Source organism: Photinus pyralis, unplaced genomic scaffold (assembly GCF_008802855.1).
Source record: "Photinus pyralis isolate 1611_PpyrPB1 unplaced genomic scaffold, Ppyr1.3 Ppyr1.4_LG5, whole genome shotgun sequence".
NCBI lineage: Eukaryota > Metazoa > Arthropoda > Insecta > Coleoptera > Lampyridae > Photinus > Photinus pyralis.
The window spans coordinates 30773577-30792035 of NW_022170596.1; the positions used below are offsets into that span (position 1 = coordinate 30773577).

The following is an 18459-nucleotide window of genomic DNA, read 5'->3' on the forward strand; positions in this document are numbered from 1 at the left end:
GACGGTTAGCGAAACCGATGAAAACATTGAAATCTGTTGCATGTGGACGGAGCCACGTGATCGCCCGAGATCTTTGTCTTGTACATTGGAACTGAAGTGTTCTACGGCGCAACTCCACGACGAGCGCCTATGCAGTATTATCCCACATTAAAAATAGAAATGACTCATTAAAATCTAGATATCGTTGGTGTTAGGTAAAACGCGTAATAGTTACAAACAAAGCGTGTTACTATAGGTCAAATTCTAAGCTACAGACTTTATTATAAAATTGTCCTATCATTACATTATCTGGCAACTACGCATCCGTCCTCCATTCGTGGTTTCAGTGCTCCTATCTTCAGTGTAACTACGACCGTAATGACCTCACATATAATTAAAGATTTATTTTTCGCAGTTTTAGCGTAGCGTGCGTTGTGTGATAGTGTTATTTTTGTGAAGTGTTACAGGATGTTGTTAAAGTAGGATGGCCGAACAGCAGCGCGAGGCACCCGAGCGCGTTTTGGAACAGCAGATTCTGCAATTAAAAAAGCAACATCAGCTGCAACACCAGATTCTTCTGCAACATTTTCAGCAGCAACAACAACATCTCGCCGAACAACATGAAAGACAGCTTCGACAACATCTCAAGGAGTTTTGGGATCAACAAAAACAATTGCAGGAGATTCGCGAACGGGAACAGCTTGAAGCGCTCAGACGAAAAGAAAAACACGAACAGAGCGCGGTGGCCTCATCTGAGGTCAAACAAAAGCTGCAGGTGTTTTTAAAACAACGTGCTTCGGGATGCTCGAAGACACCCCAACAGGAAAACTCGTGGTAAGTATTTTCAGTAGGTCAGTTTTAAAATACGCGCTCCCCTTTTTCTGTGGCATCTACATTTAGAGCGCTGATGGCGTCAGCTGATTCCATTCAAAGTTATACCACCCACACAACAAACCGTCAGGATTTCTATTTGTAAACAAATAATTTTAACACATCATTTACCACTTGCCCTTTTATTAGATATAACTGATAGGAATCACCACCTGTCGTAATGTTTGACGAAGTCACTGATTTTATAGACAACCTTGACTAAATATAGTTGGTCATTTTACTGTAAAATAAATTATTTTTATGGCGTGATTCAATCGTAAAACCCCAGAAATGTATTGTTTCGAAGTTTCCTTAATTAATGTCTTTCGGGGTTGGTTATATATCAAGCTGTAATGATTTTTTAAGGGATTCGAGAAGAGTCCATGTTTAAAGTTCTCCAGAAAGAATTCATCTGTCGGGATTTCTTTCGACCGCTTTAGATTATACCCGTTTGATTTATGTTTTATGTTTAGATCCATATTTTAACATAAAAACAATATTGTAAATTCGATATTGAGGAGAGATTGTGAAAAGGTGGATTTTAGCATAGGTATTGATACACGTTAAGGATCTACCCTCGGATCTACCTTTATTGGGTCCAGTATTATTTCTTGTCGGCTTTTGAGATTAAGTGTTCCGATTATGTTTTCTTTGTTCCCCATTACACAGGGTGTCAGAATCAAGCACGTCGAATAGTTTTGTCCAAATACTGAAGATGGATTTTACAAAAAAAACTTCTAAAACATCCCTGTAAATAGTCTCTGTAACGTGAAAATTATGAAACCAAATTTAATTTTTGAAAATTCGAAAAAAAATGAAATTTTTCAATTGCAATACCTGGTTCATCGATGGATTTCAAAATATTCTAAAATACTTACATCTCGACTTACATGTTTTAGGAAAAATATTTAGAGCCGAGTTGAGAGCCCTTTTTTTTTTGAAAATTCGTATGCACAAACCGAGGGAAAACTTAACAATGTCGCTTTAAAATACATAAACAGTGTATCCTTAAAATCTCATGAAATTCTGATCTTTTTTCGTGACCCCACTAAGAATTGCAGTTGGAATTTTTTCTGAATTTTCAAAAACCCCAGTTTGGATTGTTATTTTTATCTTGAAAAAACCTCAGATATTAAATTGTGTCAGTGCGGCACCATCTTAGGGTGGGAATTTTGGGACAGGTTCCCTCTTTCTGTTTCTACCAAACGATACATTCTAGACAGTTGGTTTATTTTGAAAAAAAAATGGTTTTAGACCTCGTTTTAGACCTAAGTATCTACTAACCAACTTTTTGAGGTACAAAGTCGTTGGATGGGCGGCTGGGCAAAGGAATCTGGGCAAATTTTGCAAATGTTTTGGAAAATTTGCGAATGTGTAGGAAATTGACATTTTGAAAATGTTGCGGAAATCTGTACTTTGGAAATTTCGACATATGTATCTAAAATTTCTGTAGGTCCGTTGAATAACGAATTGAACACAGGAAAAGCCGAGGGAAAAGAATAGGAAGGCTGGTCCCGCCGAGGGTCCCGCTTGCAAGGGTGCAATTTTACTTCATTTACATTGTGAAGACAGCGGACAAAATGTCTTGAAATACCCGAAGCACCAGTGGCGCGTGTAATCAGAGAACAATAAATACTACAAAAATTAGCGATATAATAGTACATTTACGTATTATTTATCTTGAACAAACCTGCACTACAGTCCAAGAGGGTGACTCCGACAACCCCTATCAGTATCTTAACAAGATACGAAGAATCGCATACGATTTTCAGTAGGAGAATTTTTTGACACCCAGCTCGTTGAGTAGACCATCACATAAGGGAACTTTTTTTCGAAAAATTTCCCTACAAACGACACATTCTATTGCAGCGAATCTCGCAGCGAATATTCCAGAAATCTAGAGCGATGTCGGGGCGCCATCAAGTCGATAAACTCGTCGATAAAGGTTTAGTTATCGGCGATAAGAAATTAAGGCGGATGTGGGGCACTTTTTCCGAGACTTTCCGCGACATATGTGACATATGTGTTTACTCAAGAATGTTCCGTGATTTTTTTTAAAAACTTTACCGTTGCTATATACTTAAGCAAAACGAACTGAGCTTACTCACAGTTCCAACATCGATGCCGAAGTGATAATAATGACGTTCGCGTGTGATAATGTACATGTTATAAATTTTAGTACAAGTAAATGATAATAATTATCCGTTATTAATCCATCCATTTAAGAACAGAATTGGACAATTCGAAACCGTTCGCTAGTTATCATGTACACGGACGGACGGACAGAAAGTCTAAAATCATGAACGAGCTTTGTCGCTCGTTAATAATTACGTGTACACCTCGGTGTACACTATGAAGTTCACAATAAATTATTACTATTTTAACCTTGTGATCATTTTTTGTCGCACTGCCGTTTAAGAGAAGAACACCGATCACCCTCTACTGGTATCTTGAAAACAAAAACCTAAAGAGCTACTGGAAGAAAGCATTACAGAATACTCTAAAAGGCAGGTCTACTGCAAGGGGTTGATCGCGAGTATCATGTTTCATGTACACCAAATTTCATATTTCATGGATTTCACTATAAAGATTTCGTAGATTTCAAGGATTTTACTCGGGATTTTATTAACATTTCATGCATTTGCCCAACTTGTGCACACCAAATTTGACCTGCGGTTTTCCAAAAACAAATAAGTTTTACAAAGATTTAACGGATTTAACAGTGTAGGTACGCCAAACTTCACCTGTGGTTTACTCACAACTCAAACTCTTATCAGAAAACTACAAGTGAATTCTAGAGCATTCGAGACTCAGAGAGGAATCAAACACATTTCAGAACGTTCTAGGTACTTTCTAGAGCAAACTCTCCTGGTTTCTCATAATCTCGCTCATTTTCCAGATGTCTTCGGTCTTTAGGGAGAGCCTTCTAGGAGACTTCCGGATGAGGCAAAGCTTTCTACTCGGCTTTCTAAATCTTTTCCAAGGCATTGTAGGTATTTTCTAAAAATGGCTACACACTAAATACACCGAGATCAATATTGCTGCGCCGCCTGCATGAAACATGACGTTAGTAATCATTTGTCGCAACAGGCGCGAAAATTTATTCATATTAGATTCAGTCACGATGTAATATATCTCATATTGTGTAGTGGTAAGGACGCCCAACTCGCTTCCTGGAGGCTCGGGTTCATTTCTTGGTATAGGAAGTTTTTTGCGCAAAAATGCGTAAGTATACTGATAATTGGCCAGTCTTGAAATTTTTTAAATACCGGATACAACAACGGGGGGGGTGGGGGATTGGTTTTATTTTCCACGGTAGTCTTCAGCTAAAGGAAAAGGAACTGTTTTCTACCAATTACCCCCTTCAAAATTAAGGTGGAGGGGGAAGACACTGACTATTCTTCATGGTACTCTAATGAAAGGTCTCAACGAAACGAATTGACCTTAATGAATTATCTTCAGTCTCAACAACAATCCTGCTGTTCTCTCCGACATATTTTCGAGAAAAGTTACAATTCCTCATATCTTGAGAACAGAGTGCCGGACGGGAGTACATACAAAGGCAAAAAAGGGACGTCTGGACGGGATATATCTATTGAAGTCGAAACTTGTAAGTGCGAATATCTCGAGAATGGAGTTTCGGAGGAGGGTACTCACAAAGAGAAAATTGAAGGTCTGGAGAAAACATATCTAATGGTAGAATATATCGAGAACGGAGTATCGGAAGAGGGTATTCACAAGGGGAAATGAAACGTCTCGACCAAACACATCTACTGGGTAGGTCATACATTTAAGTGCGTAGGTACTTGAAAGCGAGGAACGGAGTGTCAAAAAATGGGACGTCTGAACGAGATTTCTGTGAGTGGTAATACGAGTATATCGAAAACGATTGGTGAGGTCAAAATGAATACCTCGAGCAAGGAGTGGTAAAGGATGGTAGGTACCCACAAGGGGAAAATAATAGAACATTTGAATGAAACATATGTATTGACTACGTCAGTTTAAGTGCGAATATCTCGATAATAGTGTCGGAGGAGGGTACTCACAGAAGGAAAATGGAACAATGTTTTGAAGGAAAGTGCGGTTAATTCAGATGACGTCAATAATATACAAAGTTGAATAGATTAAATGATTTCAAAATTGGTTGGTTATACCTTAATCATTATTGGTTTCAAAAGCAACGGTTGAACGAGGATGCTCAAATTAGTCATATGAATTGTGTTGTAACAATTATCAAAATGTTGTCTAAATAACACGCATTAAGCACGGGGTCTTTATTTAAAATGCTTTTACTCCCCTCAATCGGCTCAATGCCTAAATTTCGTCGGGTTGCTAAAAAATGTCGGGACAATTTATACTGTTTTGGACTTGGGACATGATCAAATTTCACATGGTGACTCCTCAGTGTCTCAGTTGCAGACTTTGAGGACTGATTTTGGGTAACTTTAGCTGAATTTAGTTTTGGTGTAGGTACCAAAATAGAATTTCTGATATAATGTAACTTGGAGAACAATGCGATCCAATAATGGATATCGATCTTCAGATGTGATAAAATAAATAATAAATTATTGTAGGTAGTAAACCGCTAAATGATAAAATCAATCAAACCAATAACGCAGTTAAAGATATAAAGCTATAAATAATCGCCTCTAGATTTGATCAAGTTTAGTAACAATGAAAATCTTAATCTGCGTATTTACAAAATAGATAAAAAATGACAGATCTATTTCGAGTGGAGATTGACGAAACCAGGTTTTTCTGGTTGATCACTGCATAGGAAAATACAATTTGGCATAGTCGAAGTATAAATAAACTCTCCCTTTCGATTGGACGGCGTTATTAAAAACCTCCAAAAGTGTAAAAGTATACCTAAAGTAGAAAAATTATGAATAAACGCCAACTGAAAACAACGACAATCTATATTTAACATGGATAAGATATCAGGCGAATGTACATAAATTTATGGCGTGTCTTTTATTCTTTCTCGTTTCAAGCCAAAAGTTCAATTTTTGATACGACGACATTAACAAATTTAACGGGAAATGTTTACCTAGTACATTTGATAATTTTACCCATTTTTTTCAAGGGTATATCGATCGATACGAAATTTAGCAGAAAAACCGAAAAACTGGTTATTCCAGTAAGTGTTTTTCGTGCGATGCGCGCAGTAACGAGACGATTTAAGCTGACGTAAGTTAAAAGTAATTAAACCGTGGAGTTTTACAACATGGTAACGAAAAAACTTGGGAAGAATAAAGGAAGGAAAACACATGATTTTATTCCTACACAGATGGTAGATCTTCATGTCACGCAGTCTCGCGAAGCCTCCTAAATGAAGTCAATTGGAAAATGTCTTCAAAAGTTTATCGAAGACTACGAGAGCAGTTTATGGCGTAGCAGTAGTAAAAATGTAATCTTGCGATTTTGATTATGATCGATTTAAAACAGGTGCGTCACAATTGGACTTCCGTTTCGAGATGGATAAGATACTTAGAGATGTAAATAAATTTATCTCCATTATCGCCAACGTTAGCTTAATATTTATTTGAGCGAATTAGGGAGAGATATTTCAAATGTGTGGCTGAAAACTCTTGCTGTAAGGATGAATTAAAAATGACCCTGTCCTACAGGGGACCGTTGGATCCGTGGAGCTTGATCGATTCGCCCGAGGATTCGCCTCAATATTTATAAGGTTACTCTGAACTGCTCTGCGAATTTTATTCACGGCGAGTTTTTACATTTGGCCTTCATTCCCCTAAACTAGTAGTGGTATGAGTGATCCTCCTCAAGCTTCATCAATAGAGATCTTGAATACATACTTACCTTTCAGACGCACATCTGCTGTGCAACGCATTTATTATGAGTTAAGAAAAGGTCCCATTTTTGTCAATTTGTATAATATGTGCATATTTCAAATCACTTGGAACAGTTTCCAAACATCCCTCAATAGAATTTAGCCACTTATGTGCATATTGTTACATACTTACCTATGTATTGCTGCATCGTTATTGCTAAATTCTCGAGTAAATTCTCAAGAAATTGTAAAATCTATTGCTAACTTCACACTTAACTTAACTCCGAGATATTGGAGTCGGGTGAAGTTAGCAATAGCTTTCTAGCGTATTTGGTCTCATGCGAGGTCTCATGTTAGCAATAAATATGCAAAAATGTACAAATAAAAATTGACGAGAGGTACAATTTAACTCGTACTTTAACAAAAAACTTCGACAAAAACCAAATACAGTCAAAATGTACTCTACCTTTATATTTTACACGCGTTCCTATTAATTATTCAATTTTGACATAAAGCGAACTTCATACCGTGTTTGGGAAATCCATAGACAGCCAGACAAACATTCATTTTTCTCTATATAGATAATAGCAGACCCGAGAGCAGACCCGATGAACGTTGTATCGCCTAACTCGGCGAACCTCCTACATATGGGAACATTAGCATTGCCTAACAATGTAACTATGTAATGTCATTAGCGCCCTTTAGGATGTGCACATTTTTTTGTGAGTTAGAGATGCAGTTTCAGGATATGGTAGTACTCTGTAGCAAAATCACACTGTGCACATTTTAAATCTTTATGCCTACTTGACTTTCTGGTACCGGCACATAAGAAGTCTATAGCTATGAGCAAATGATTAATTTAGAGCTCGATTTATAGTCTGCAGGAGAAGCCAACTGGCTCTGTGGCGCAATTAATAGAATATAAATACTATGCGATCAAAAATGAGCTGCTGTCGAGTCACCTTTGGAATTTTTGTTTATATGGTAAATCGTACTTAACTTGAACTTCCAAAGGCGACTCGACAGCAACTCATTTTTGATCGCCCGTTAGTAGGGGTGCGTGATCTTGTTACAAGTTGGATACAGTAGTTTCTATAATAGCACTGTGTACATTTTGAATTCTTGGAAGGCTTAGTGCTCGGCTTAGTGTCTTAAGAGATGTCATTTCAAATGTGTTGCAAAACTGCAATGTGTACACTTTAAATCTTTTGAAGTATTGCGTATTTTTCACGGCTTGAAAAAGGACCGTTTGCAACTTTGTACGAAGTCCGGTCAACACTTTAACGGCTACAGTCACACCGGCGATGACTATTCCAGCACCGATTTCCCGGCAACAATTGTACATCCCGGCTTTGGTCATCCCGGCAATTTGAACTTTGCACATTAATGTTTATTATATTGAAACAATTCACCGGAATTAATTTTGCTTATTTGTTATAGAAAGACTGTGGTTTCTTTATAGACATAATACAGTTTTCAAACTTCTGCGTTAAGTATTAATTCTAACGATTAATTTTCAATATTGTGAATGTTGGCCTTTAAAATACATAGCTTAAACGTTTACGCTAATTTTGAATGGTTAATTGTGCGTATTAATTTTAAGGCTGTGAGGTTGTGAATGCTAGGTACTTAAAACATGCATAAAACCTGGTCGATCCTGCCATTAAATCTAAGAGTCACGCTACAAATTATCCGCTAGTGTGACACCGTTGTACTAAACTCATAACTGACTCCAAATGAATAATGCCTATCTCATAGCCACGGTCGTATATGGTATATACAGGTAGCGGCATAGATTCTCGAAGTTAGTCGATATGATCCGTAATGTGCATAAATGATGTGACCGGCTGCCATGACGTCCTGATCGTATACGATAGGGATAAGTTCAAGTTTAGCTGCATTCCCGAATCGTGGACAAACTTTATGAGCTAATCAATCACAGACAAGAATTGAACTGCCATTTGTCAGTTTTGTATTTTGTTTTGTTTTTGCATTAAGCCCATCACACAATGAAAAAAATAAGGAATAAGAAATATGAAATATGGAATAAGAAATAGCTCGAGAAATAGTGACCTCGTACACGCAAAACACAACAAACAAATATCAACAGACTATAAGCCAATCAGAACACTCATGCCGTTTGAATTTAAATCATTATAATGGCAGCTAAATGTAAAGGCAATAGCGAGCTAATTGCACCGACATCAAATACGTATAATTCCAAGTTCATAACTTCACAAAAACATTGTACTTGTTTTATTTTAGTTTAACAAGATAAAATAATAAATATAGAATACACGTGTGCCGGTGTGCGCAGTGGCGTAACTTCATTTTAAAGGCCCGTCCTCAAAAATATTTGGGGGCCCTTTCCCTTACGCTTAATATAACCGCTTGGATTTCTAATGACAACCATCTTAAAAATATATAAATGAAAGTTCACTAGAAATACACTCCAGAAGATTCGGATTCTTTAATAAAGATATCACCCTCATATCGATCTTCCGACGTTGCTCAACTTTGAACTTATTTCTTCGCTGTTCAAAGTTGGTTTTTTGCTTTTCTCTTGGAGGTTCCACTTGGTATTTTCGTCCATTCTGAGATATCTGCTTTCAAAATTTCAAAAGTACAGGTGGCGTATCTACAGACACCGCTGGAGATACATTTCAACTCATTTAGTTATTAAGTTTGATTAGCGATTTCTATTCTTTGTGTATGAATCCGCCTTTTTTGAATGACGGTAACTGTTTCGTCCATGCAGAGGTAAATGCTAGAGTGTTAAAAGTACTTAGTCGCATTCATCTCGAAATACAAGTTCAGTTTAAGGTTACTGTATTCAGCACCTTCAGATATCTTCTGGACTGCAGAAGGTCCCGCTAATTAACAAAGTGTTTCATGAAGGTAGTTTATGTAAGAGACTTCGGAATTTTATGTTTCACAAATGGAAAACGGGTGGAGTCGTGGAGTTGCTTTTAAATCTCTTTGAGCTGGCTACTTTTGAGCATATCAAATTTCGTATTAAATTAAGGTCAGATTTAAATGATATGATATGATGATTTAAATTCAATACCTAGTTACTTCCTCGGATTGTTAATTTTTGTATATTGTCCAAATTTTTCACCTATAGGTACCTATTTACCGCCTGTGAACAATGTTATCTTTTCTGTTAGTAACGCAAACTATGTAAATAATTAACACAAGCGTAACATTGAAGCAGTTCGGGAAATTTTTAAATTTTTTCAGTATTTTTTATATAAAAATTACATTTTTTGTACATTTTTGCTGGGGCCCCTTTTAAGTCGGGGCCCGTCCTCATTGCGTACCTTTGAGACATTGTAGTTACGCCACTGGGTGTGCGCCTCTTCTAATGTCATTGGTTCGCAATAAGAATAAGGAATAAAAATTCGACAGAACGAAACTATTGTTTCTTATTTCCCAGGCTTATTTCACATTTCAGTGTTGTGTGCAAATCCATAAAGATCTGTAGATTGAAAATTGTTATTCCTTATTTCTTAATCCTTATTTGTTACTTATTTCATATTTCTTATTCCTTATTTTTTTCATTGTGTGATGGGCTTTATGGATACTAAGATAAGAAATAGGGCAATGAAGGGTGTTTTCAATATATTCGTACTAACCTAATTTGTACTGTATTTTATACATAAAGGTGAGCGTAACGGTATGCGCTCATTAAAAAACGATATATTTAAGTATTTATAAAGCAATAAGACTTAGAAAACTCATTAAAACCAACAATTTCAAAGGGAAATCTAAACGCAATGTCATTGGTCAATGCGATGTGACGTCTCACCGTATATAAATGGCGGATTGTTTACCTTTTCACCTTGGTAGATATAGTGTTGTGTCGTGTGTTTAAATTATATTGCGGGATTGTTTCGTGGGTTATAAACTTGAAATGTCTTCAGAGAACTTTGTGAAAGTGTCCTCAAACAATTTGCCATCCGTAGACATTTTTATGGTGATGGAATTTATAAAAGAAGATGATCGTTTTAATGCAGCTGATGAATTCAGAAATGTGTTTATCTATTTTATTTTACTACTTCTAGGTACTTACCTACCTACAACCAACTTATTTTTTCGAGGATTTTGTCGGCTATCACGCTTTAAACTTTAAAGCATTATTAAAGGGACCTGTCAGCAGTAATAACTAAGAACTAAATTACCGCACTAATCTGCAGTTTCAGGTTTCATTTGTACAATGAATTTGTCACAACGGATGTTTAGTGCATAAATTAAATCCCATGATTTTAACAGTACATATTCCCTCGGCTGCCGGACTTCGACATCGTCAATCAGATCTTTTGACTGTAGTTTTGCACATTGCGAACCGAAGGATAGGCGTTACAGGGAACCCTCCAAAGAGACATATTCCGACAGAAAATTCATTAGAAAATTTTATAAAGAGCAGGTTTCTAAGCACATTACTGAAATACATTCATTTAAAGAAATTCTTAATTTTTTTAACCCCCCCCCCCCTCCGATTAATTTTATTTTCAATTTGCCCCAGTACTTAATACTTCTTAAAAAATCCTCTGTGATCTTCGCAGCAGTAAAACGTTGGTTTTGATTTTGGCATATCTCTTCTAGCTGCTTTAAACCAATTTCTTCTGCGAGAATACTCAAGTGGTACAGAAATAAATATTTTGTTTGGCGTACTCACCGATGTACTTGTACAACATGGCACAAAACACCATTTATTTTGTGCGCCATACTTTTTTAAACATGCACAATGTTAGGTAGTCTTTGATAGTAATAAAAACAATCTATATAAACATAAATTCACGGCAGAAAACAAATCAAAACCGTAGAACGCGTGCTGTTTATAATGACACTTCCAGTGTTTACATGCACTGTGACGTAGTTGAGAGCAGGTGACCGTACAAACGCGTGGCTGTCCGTTTACGCGGCAAATTTCTGATTTCGAATTTTATTTTGAAATTACTCGAAAATGAAGGCTCGGATATTTCTTTAAAATGTGTAGCTCGTTTATACGGCCAATGGGCTTTCGTTTTGCCCAGTTTTTAAAAAATATGAAAACACCCTATTGTTAAAAGAGTTTCTACGGCTGCATATACAAATTTAAACAGTGATAGATTTTCATTCAAAGATGAGATGCCCAACGTCTTTGGAAGGAGGTTATTAATAACCAGAAAATCCGAGAGAAAATCCTCGAACAATTCCATGTTTTATTTCACAGAAAATATGTGAATGTATAGTTAAGCTGGATTCACCTGAATACGAAATCCGACGATACGGTCATTCGAAAGGCTTATGATTGGTCAATAATTTGAAATGTGCTTGACATGTCAAACTATTGACCAATCATAAGCATTTCGGATGACCGTATCGTCGGATTTTGTATTCATGTGAATCCAACTTTAGGGTATGAATAACCACGTTGAGATAAAAGGCCTAAACTCCGTACAATCTGCGCATGCGAAAGAAACGTCAAAGTTGCAATGTTATTAATTAAAATGTAGGTTAGGTTATTGTTTTCATCACAAGCTGGTATCTGTTATAATGAATAAACATATTCGTAAATCGTAATGTACATTTAAACTCACAGACTTTTGACGTTGTTATACCAAGAGCCATGTTTCGCTGCGGCAGTATAAAATTCGAAAAGGACAGTATAAGCCCCATGTTCACAAATCGTAACCCAAGACATTTCAAATACCTACGAATCGCTAATAAACCGGACGGCTACTACGGTGATAAAACTGGAACGCTCCTACTGGCATAAATATACAAATTTGCTTTCCTACCGCCTCCAATAAGACAGCCCGATTGTAGATGACAACCGACACAAACAGGCCGTCACGTAACTTCATTGTTCGTGCATTACATCAACGGACCCGACACTCACCGCTAGCACGAAGGAATGGGCCATCAAAACCAGGCTGTATAAGACCATGCATCAAGTCGTTGGCGTACGTGAACGTCACACGGTCACGTCCCTGCATTCAATTTAATGTGTGCTACTTTTAGGTTTCAGTTCTTCGTACAAAGATACCTTGCAAGCGGTCCGACAGAGTTTATGTGCGATTGCAAACCCGAACACAACGGCAGTAAGGTCACAAAGTTTCTAACGTGCTCCAAGATTTCAATTTGAAATTGTCTGAACCGGAATAGTCAAGAGAGCCGTGGACGAGAGAAAGATTACCAAACCCGTGGGATATAATCTGACTTGACAGATAATGTGAATCGATCTTAAATTGTGGACCTATTAGGTAAATAGCTGCATAATTTACAAGTTTTATTTGTACTTGTGCTTCCATAGTTTCTGTAAAGAGAAGGCTGAGTATTGGGTCGCTGCAATGAAGTGATAGAAAGCCCTACGTTCAGTCTGTCGAGATGCTTCCCTGTTTCTAACTCAAAGGTTCTTCCAAAGAAGGTGCTTATTACTAATTTCTAAATTGCATGAAAAACCGTTTATTTGATTTTTTAAGAAGAAGTTAATGGGTTTCAAGAACAATAAATTTGATAAATATGTAAACTTTTTATTGCTTACCAATATTTTAAACATTAAATAATAATAAATTACACAATAATAAAAAGGGCACCTTAGTTATAGTGAATTGGCAATTTCAAATTGAAATCTTGGAGCACATTAGAAACTTTGCGACCTTACTGACGTTGTGTTCGGGTTTGCAATCGCACATAAACTCTGTCGGACCGCTTGCAAGGCATCTTTGTACTAAGAACTGAAACCTACAAGTAGCAAACATTAAATTGAATGCAGGGACGTTCACGTACGCCAACGACTTGGTGCATGGTCTTATACAGCCTGGTTTTGATGGCCCATTCCTTCGTGCTAGCGGTGAGTGTCGGGTCCGTTGATGTAATGCACGAACAATGAAGTTACGTGACGGCCTGTTTGTGTCGGTTGTCATCTACAATCGGGCTGTCTTATTGGAGGCGGTAGGAAAGCAAATTTGTATATTTATGCCAGTAGGAGCGTTCCAGTTTTATCACCGTAGTAGCCGTCCGGTTTATTAGCGATTCGTAGGTATTTGAAATGTCTTGGGTTACGATTTGTGAACATGGGGCTTATACTGTCCTTTTCGGATTTTATACTGCCGCAGCGAAACATGGCTCTTGGTATAACAACGTCAAAAGTCTGTGAGTTTAAATGTACATTACGATTTACGAATATATTTGTTCATTATAACAGCCTGTGATGAAAACAATAACCTAACCTACATTTTAATTAATAACATTGCAACTTTGACGTTTCTTTCGCATGCGCAGATTGTACGGAGTTTAGGCCTTTTATCTCAACGTTGAATAACCCAAGCAAAACAGCTGCAAGATCCGTTCTGTAGCTGCAACTGCGCATGACTTTCACGCAACGAGTGGTCTAGCTAGACCAGTCGTTGCGTTCGATGGTTCGATCAACTTATGGTCAGTCAATAGGTCAGTCGATGCAAAGCACATCTTCGGGAATCGGGTCGATGCTGTCATAAAATCAAAGAGTCACGCTACAAATTATCCGCTAGTGCGACAACCGTACTGTTACATGTACAGTCATTGACAAAAGTCATGATCGTCGAATAGGTACATCCTGCAGCATACGCAACCAACATTTGAATAGATCTTGTGCAATTTGGAAATGCGAACCAACAAATGAAGGTATCTCCTTGAAGAAACCGACGGAGCCCGATCTGATAGAGATGTTGCTTGCTTATGCCGCAGCCGAGGCCGCAGCGTTTACATATTAGGCGATCATTTCTTTTGTCTATGACCGTACATATACAGGGTGTAGAATTGGTTTACGTACCATACGTATTTCAATGGTAATTTCTTTATATTGATTATTTTCTCCTCTAATTATTTTTTAGGAAAGTTGCAAATAAATGAAAATTAAAATTATATTATGTATAATTTTTCCGGTTTCCCGTATTGCAAAATAATAAATGGGGACATGAGCAAGCAGACGCAAAATATTTCGATATAAAGAAGCATTGAAACCTCTATGGTCCCTAACCGTTTTTACACCCTGTACCGCAGTATATTTTCCTCGTAGTTGGAAGAAATCAAAGCCGGGAATAATTGAAGTTAATTGCGACGTGTAAACATATTCTCGAGCATATTCTTTGAACATTTCCGAGCAAAGTTTGTATTATGTAGCGCCTGATCTTGGAGAATTGAATTCTTCAGAGAGAATTCCATCGCAGTTTTGTGGAACCTTTTTTCGTCTAATTTGATCATTCCTTCTGTTATGACGTCAGGTCAAAGACCACTGTCATTTTTGAAACCACAAATACATTTGATTGTAATTACACGTTTTTGAGATTCTATTGTGTAACAGTGGGATTATCTTGGAAACTCTCTTGCCCTTCTCCATCTACTGTTGAATCTTACGGAAATTCTTGTTTGTCCCATACATCATTGTATTCGTAATAAAAAATGCTGCTCAATAGAGTATGTACTTTTTTCTGGTCCATATTAAAAGATCAAGTTGATGACGAAACGTCGCAGTCAAAATCAGTTGACACTATCTTGTAGAGGTTAAAAAGTGTCTATGAGGAAGATATCTTTTCAAACAGGGTCAGAAAAAATAAAAACGTGTATGCCTAATTTCGTTTTTTTTGGAATATCTTCGGAACTGAGCAGAATTTCTGAATGTTTAAAACATCATTTTACTAAGCTCTCAAATACGCAACTGTTTTCTAATTTAACCGACTGTCTATCTCTACGATTTCCCTGTACTGTTCATTCTTATCTTGGACACACTGTAGGTATATCTGACTAAATAAAAAAAATATTGTCTAGTCGAAAGTAATTATTTACTTATTTGGTTTAAGAGTGGATTATTCACATATTTTTAATTTAGATTTACGATCTCAAGGTAATAAAAATCGTGACAAATGCACGAATCTAGGAATCGAAAACCGAAACTACGAAAAAGTATTATACCACCGAGATGCTCGATCAAATTGAAAGTTGTTAGTAAATAGAAACTTGTAATATGGATGGATTATTCAAGAACGATAAATTATCTTTGTGCAAATACTTACCTATTGTTGGTAAAAATGCGAAAAAAACGAGGAAAAAAACTAGTTTGAAAAAAAAACGTAAAAGTTGCTGACCGGTCGAAATTTGTATATTCTCTATTGTGAAGGTCCCTGGCCCCTTTCTTGCAGAGGCCCGCCTGTGCTCCATAAAATCTGTCCTGGGTAGATAATATCCGTTCCAGAATGTTTGTAGTTTAATCTCGAGTTCAATGTTAATTAATAACAACATGAACCTTGTGATCCGCAATTAAACAACTAGGGTAAAACCACCCGTTAACCTTTTCGGATCCATTTTCGTAATCAAACGTATCGAATCGATCGAGGTAAATATTTTGGATTGAAATTTTTTCTTTGTATTGTATAAATATACAAACAATTTAAAAATTCCCATCGTGTTTTTATCATCCATGTGCCATCAAGGGCAAATAAATAAACAAAAAGAATTGTGAGATAAATACTTTTCGGGGAAAATCGCGTATAGCCTTTTCGTGGAAAACGAACGGAAATCAGTTAAGTGTCAATGCAATGTTTAACATGTCTATCTACACCGTGTTTTCCCAGAAACTGTGATGTATGTAAATATTGACTTTCACGGTGCCATAACACTTCTGTTGTTGATACGGAGTCCATTATACGATAGTCAACTAAACCTGCATTAAATACCTATACGCGACTATTCGAACGTCACCTGTTTTCGTGGAAAGCTTCTACGTAAATTTTATTCTATCATTAACATTATAAGTATTGTACAATGTAGACTTTGTTGCTTTCCACATTTGCATGAAATTACTTAAATAAATATTCACGTTTACGTTATTTAGCTTTTTTTAGTTTATCACAACTCCCGCAAAGACTTGTATACAGGGCGTTCATTTCTAAACGAACCACGTAATTTTGATTAAAAAAATTACAAAAACACACCCATTTAGATACTTCCTCGGATACTTCGCTAGGGGGAAGATTATTTACTTTCGCACCCTCGACTATCCCCACTTTAAAATTAGGTGTAGTTTATACTCGAGTTTATAGCAAGTTAATTGTCTATTTAAATGTGTCGAAATCGAGTTTACATCCTTCCAAAAACCGTTCTTTTTGGTTACTTTTCATTATTTGTTGTTCTGTGTTTTTTTGTTAGTTAAAATTGTTTAGTTGAAATCTAAGAAATAATTTAAAATTGGGATACAACCTAAGCACAAGACCTGAAATAATCATTTTTGGATCTGCCTGCTGGAGTCGTGGCTGGAGTATTCAATGAAATGAAAACCTATAACAATATGGGGAGATGATGCATAACCTTTCACTAAACTTCCTTCTATCTATCCAAATGGACGTGTTTTTGTAATTTTTGATTTGTTATTAGAATTACAAATTACAATTGGCAGTTCGTTTTCAAATGAAAGCCCTATATATAATTACGTAACCACCAATTTCCTGGTAACTAGAACGGTGTATCGCGATTCGTGAATAAAAAGGAAATTAATACCTGCAATTTTCTCTGTCAATTTTTATTCGAAAGGAAACGGACGTTTCTTCAATTAAGATACTTTATTATGACGCTACTTCTCGTATCGCTGATCTTCTGTTTTTCATGTAACAGTTTTATTTCGGTATTTGATTTCGGACTTTTAGCACATTTTTGCAAATTTATTTGTAAAAAGGTAGCTTTGGCCGGCCGGCCGGCTGGCTGGCAGCAAATGTGGCCCCGTGGAAGAACGCTTGCACAAAGACGTGTAGTGTACGTGTAACTATCCGAGCCCTGTCATAAACAACTTTACAAACGGGGCTATCTGATGTGGGGTCGGTGACATCTGAGCGCCATCCCCGACCGTGTTATACTAACGTGGTGATTTCACACTTCTTCAACCCCTTACCGTGATCGGATATAATTTCTCCAGAGGGCGATTGGTACTCACAAAGGGCAAGTGAACGTCTGGACGAGACACATCTACGGGTACTTTCAGTGCAAACATTGTTGCAAAATTCTCAATACAGACGCACTGTTCCCCACGGTTTTTATTGCACTCGAAATACACTTGCAGCATATTAGTTAACTAATTGATTGAAATCCTTTAAAAAAATTCATCATTGAACCCTCCCGGTTACCACCCGGAATTACAGTCAACCATTTTCTTTTCCATTCGACGAGATCTAGTCGGAGATAATCCAGTATTCCAAGGTTGGACGACACAAGGGTAGTTTTAGTTGCTGTATAACTAAGGTAAAGATTTTCTTTCTATTTGTATTCACTAGAGACCGATTCCTTTAAGGATTTTGATGGGTCCGAATTCCTTAAAAGATTCGATCGGTTTATTTTTAACCGGTTTGAAAATTTTAAAAAAGATAATTTCGAGCGGCCTAGAGGAAACAGTTTTTTAGTTCTAGGTGGTTCGCCGCGATCGTAGAAATTGGAAAGTAGGTCAAGGTGAAACTCAAGGGAATTCGTTTTCAAGGTCATCGGATGTCAATAACCCCATTTTTTGTTGTCATATTTCACATTCCAGGTCATTATTTGAAGGAAAGGTCCACGACCTCATTTTTTGCGGTGCCTCGTTTTACACCCAAAATCGTTAAAGGGTTGTGTTGTAATGTCATATTTTCGAACAATATTTTTAAGGTAATGAAAGTTCAATGACATTTTTATTTTCAAGGTCATCAGAGATCAAGGGTCCCATTTTCATTTCAAAATTTACCCTTGAAATAATGACCTTGAATACTTCTTAGTTATGTACTAGCACTTTTTGGTAACCTTGATCTACTCTTTTATTGATGTGTGTATATCTC

At 36.9% G+C, this 18459-nt stretch overlaps 1 protein-coding gene and 2 long non-coding RNA genes across 6 annotated transcripts in view; 2 read left to right on the forward strand and 1 right to left on the reverse strand.

Moving 5' to 3' along the window:
- The first annotated feature begins 207 nt into the window (after nucleotides 1-207).
- The window catches only part of LOC116172513 (histone deacetylase 7), a 34971-nt gene continuing 16719 nt past the window's right edge, over nucleotides 208-18459 (forward strand). For both annotated transcript variants that reach the window (XM_031489746.1, XM_031489745.1), the window contains exon 1: nucleotides 208-813. In XM_031489746.1, coding sequence (XP_031345606.1) covers nucleotides 464-813 — 350 coding nt within the window. In that variant the 5' untranslated portion in view covers nucleotides 208-463. The remainder of the gene's footprint in view (nucleotides 814-18459) is intronic.
- Nucleotides 12155-13248, forward strand: LOC116172515. 3 transcript variants are annotated; one of them, XR_004145673.1, is made up of 4 exons: nucleotides 12155-12169; nucleotides 12228-12591; nucleotides 12650-12891; nucleotides 12942-13073. It is a non-coding gene; the product is annotated as an uncharacterized LOC116172515 (long non-coding RNA). The 3 variants fall into 3 exon arrangements; XR_004145674.1 differs by adding an exon at nucleotides 13230-13248 and having other exon boundaries at nucleotides 12162-12591; nucleotides 12942-13055; XR_004145672.1 differs by having other exon boundaries at nucleotides 12165-12591.
- Nucleotides 13146-13867, reverse strand: LOC116172516. The gene is made up of 2 exons (XR_004145675.1): nucleotides 13418-13867; nucleotides 13146-13372 (listed from the first exon to the last, which is right to left on the reverse strand). It is a non-coding gene; the product is annotated as an uncharacterized LOC116172516 (long non-coding RNA).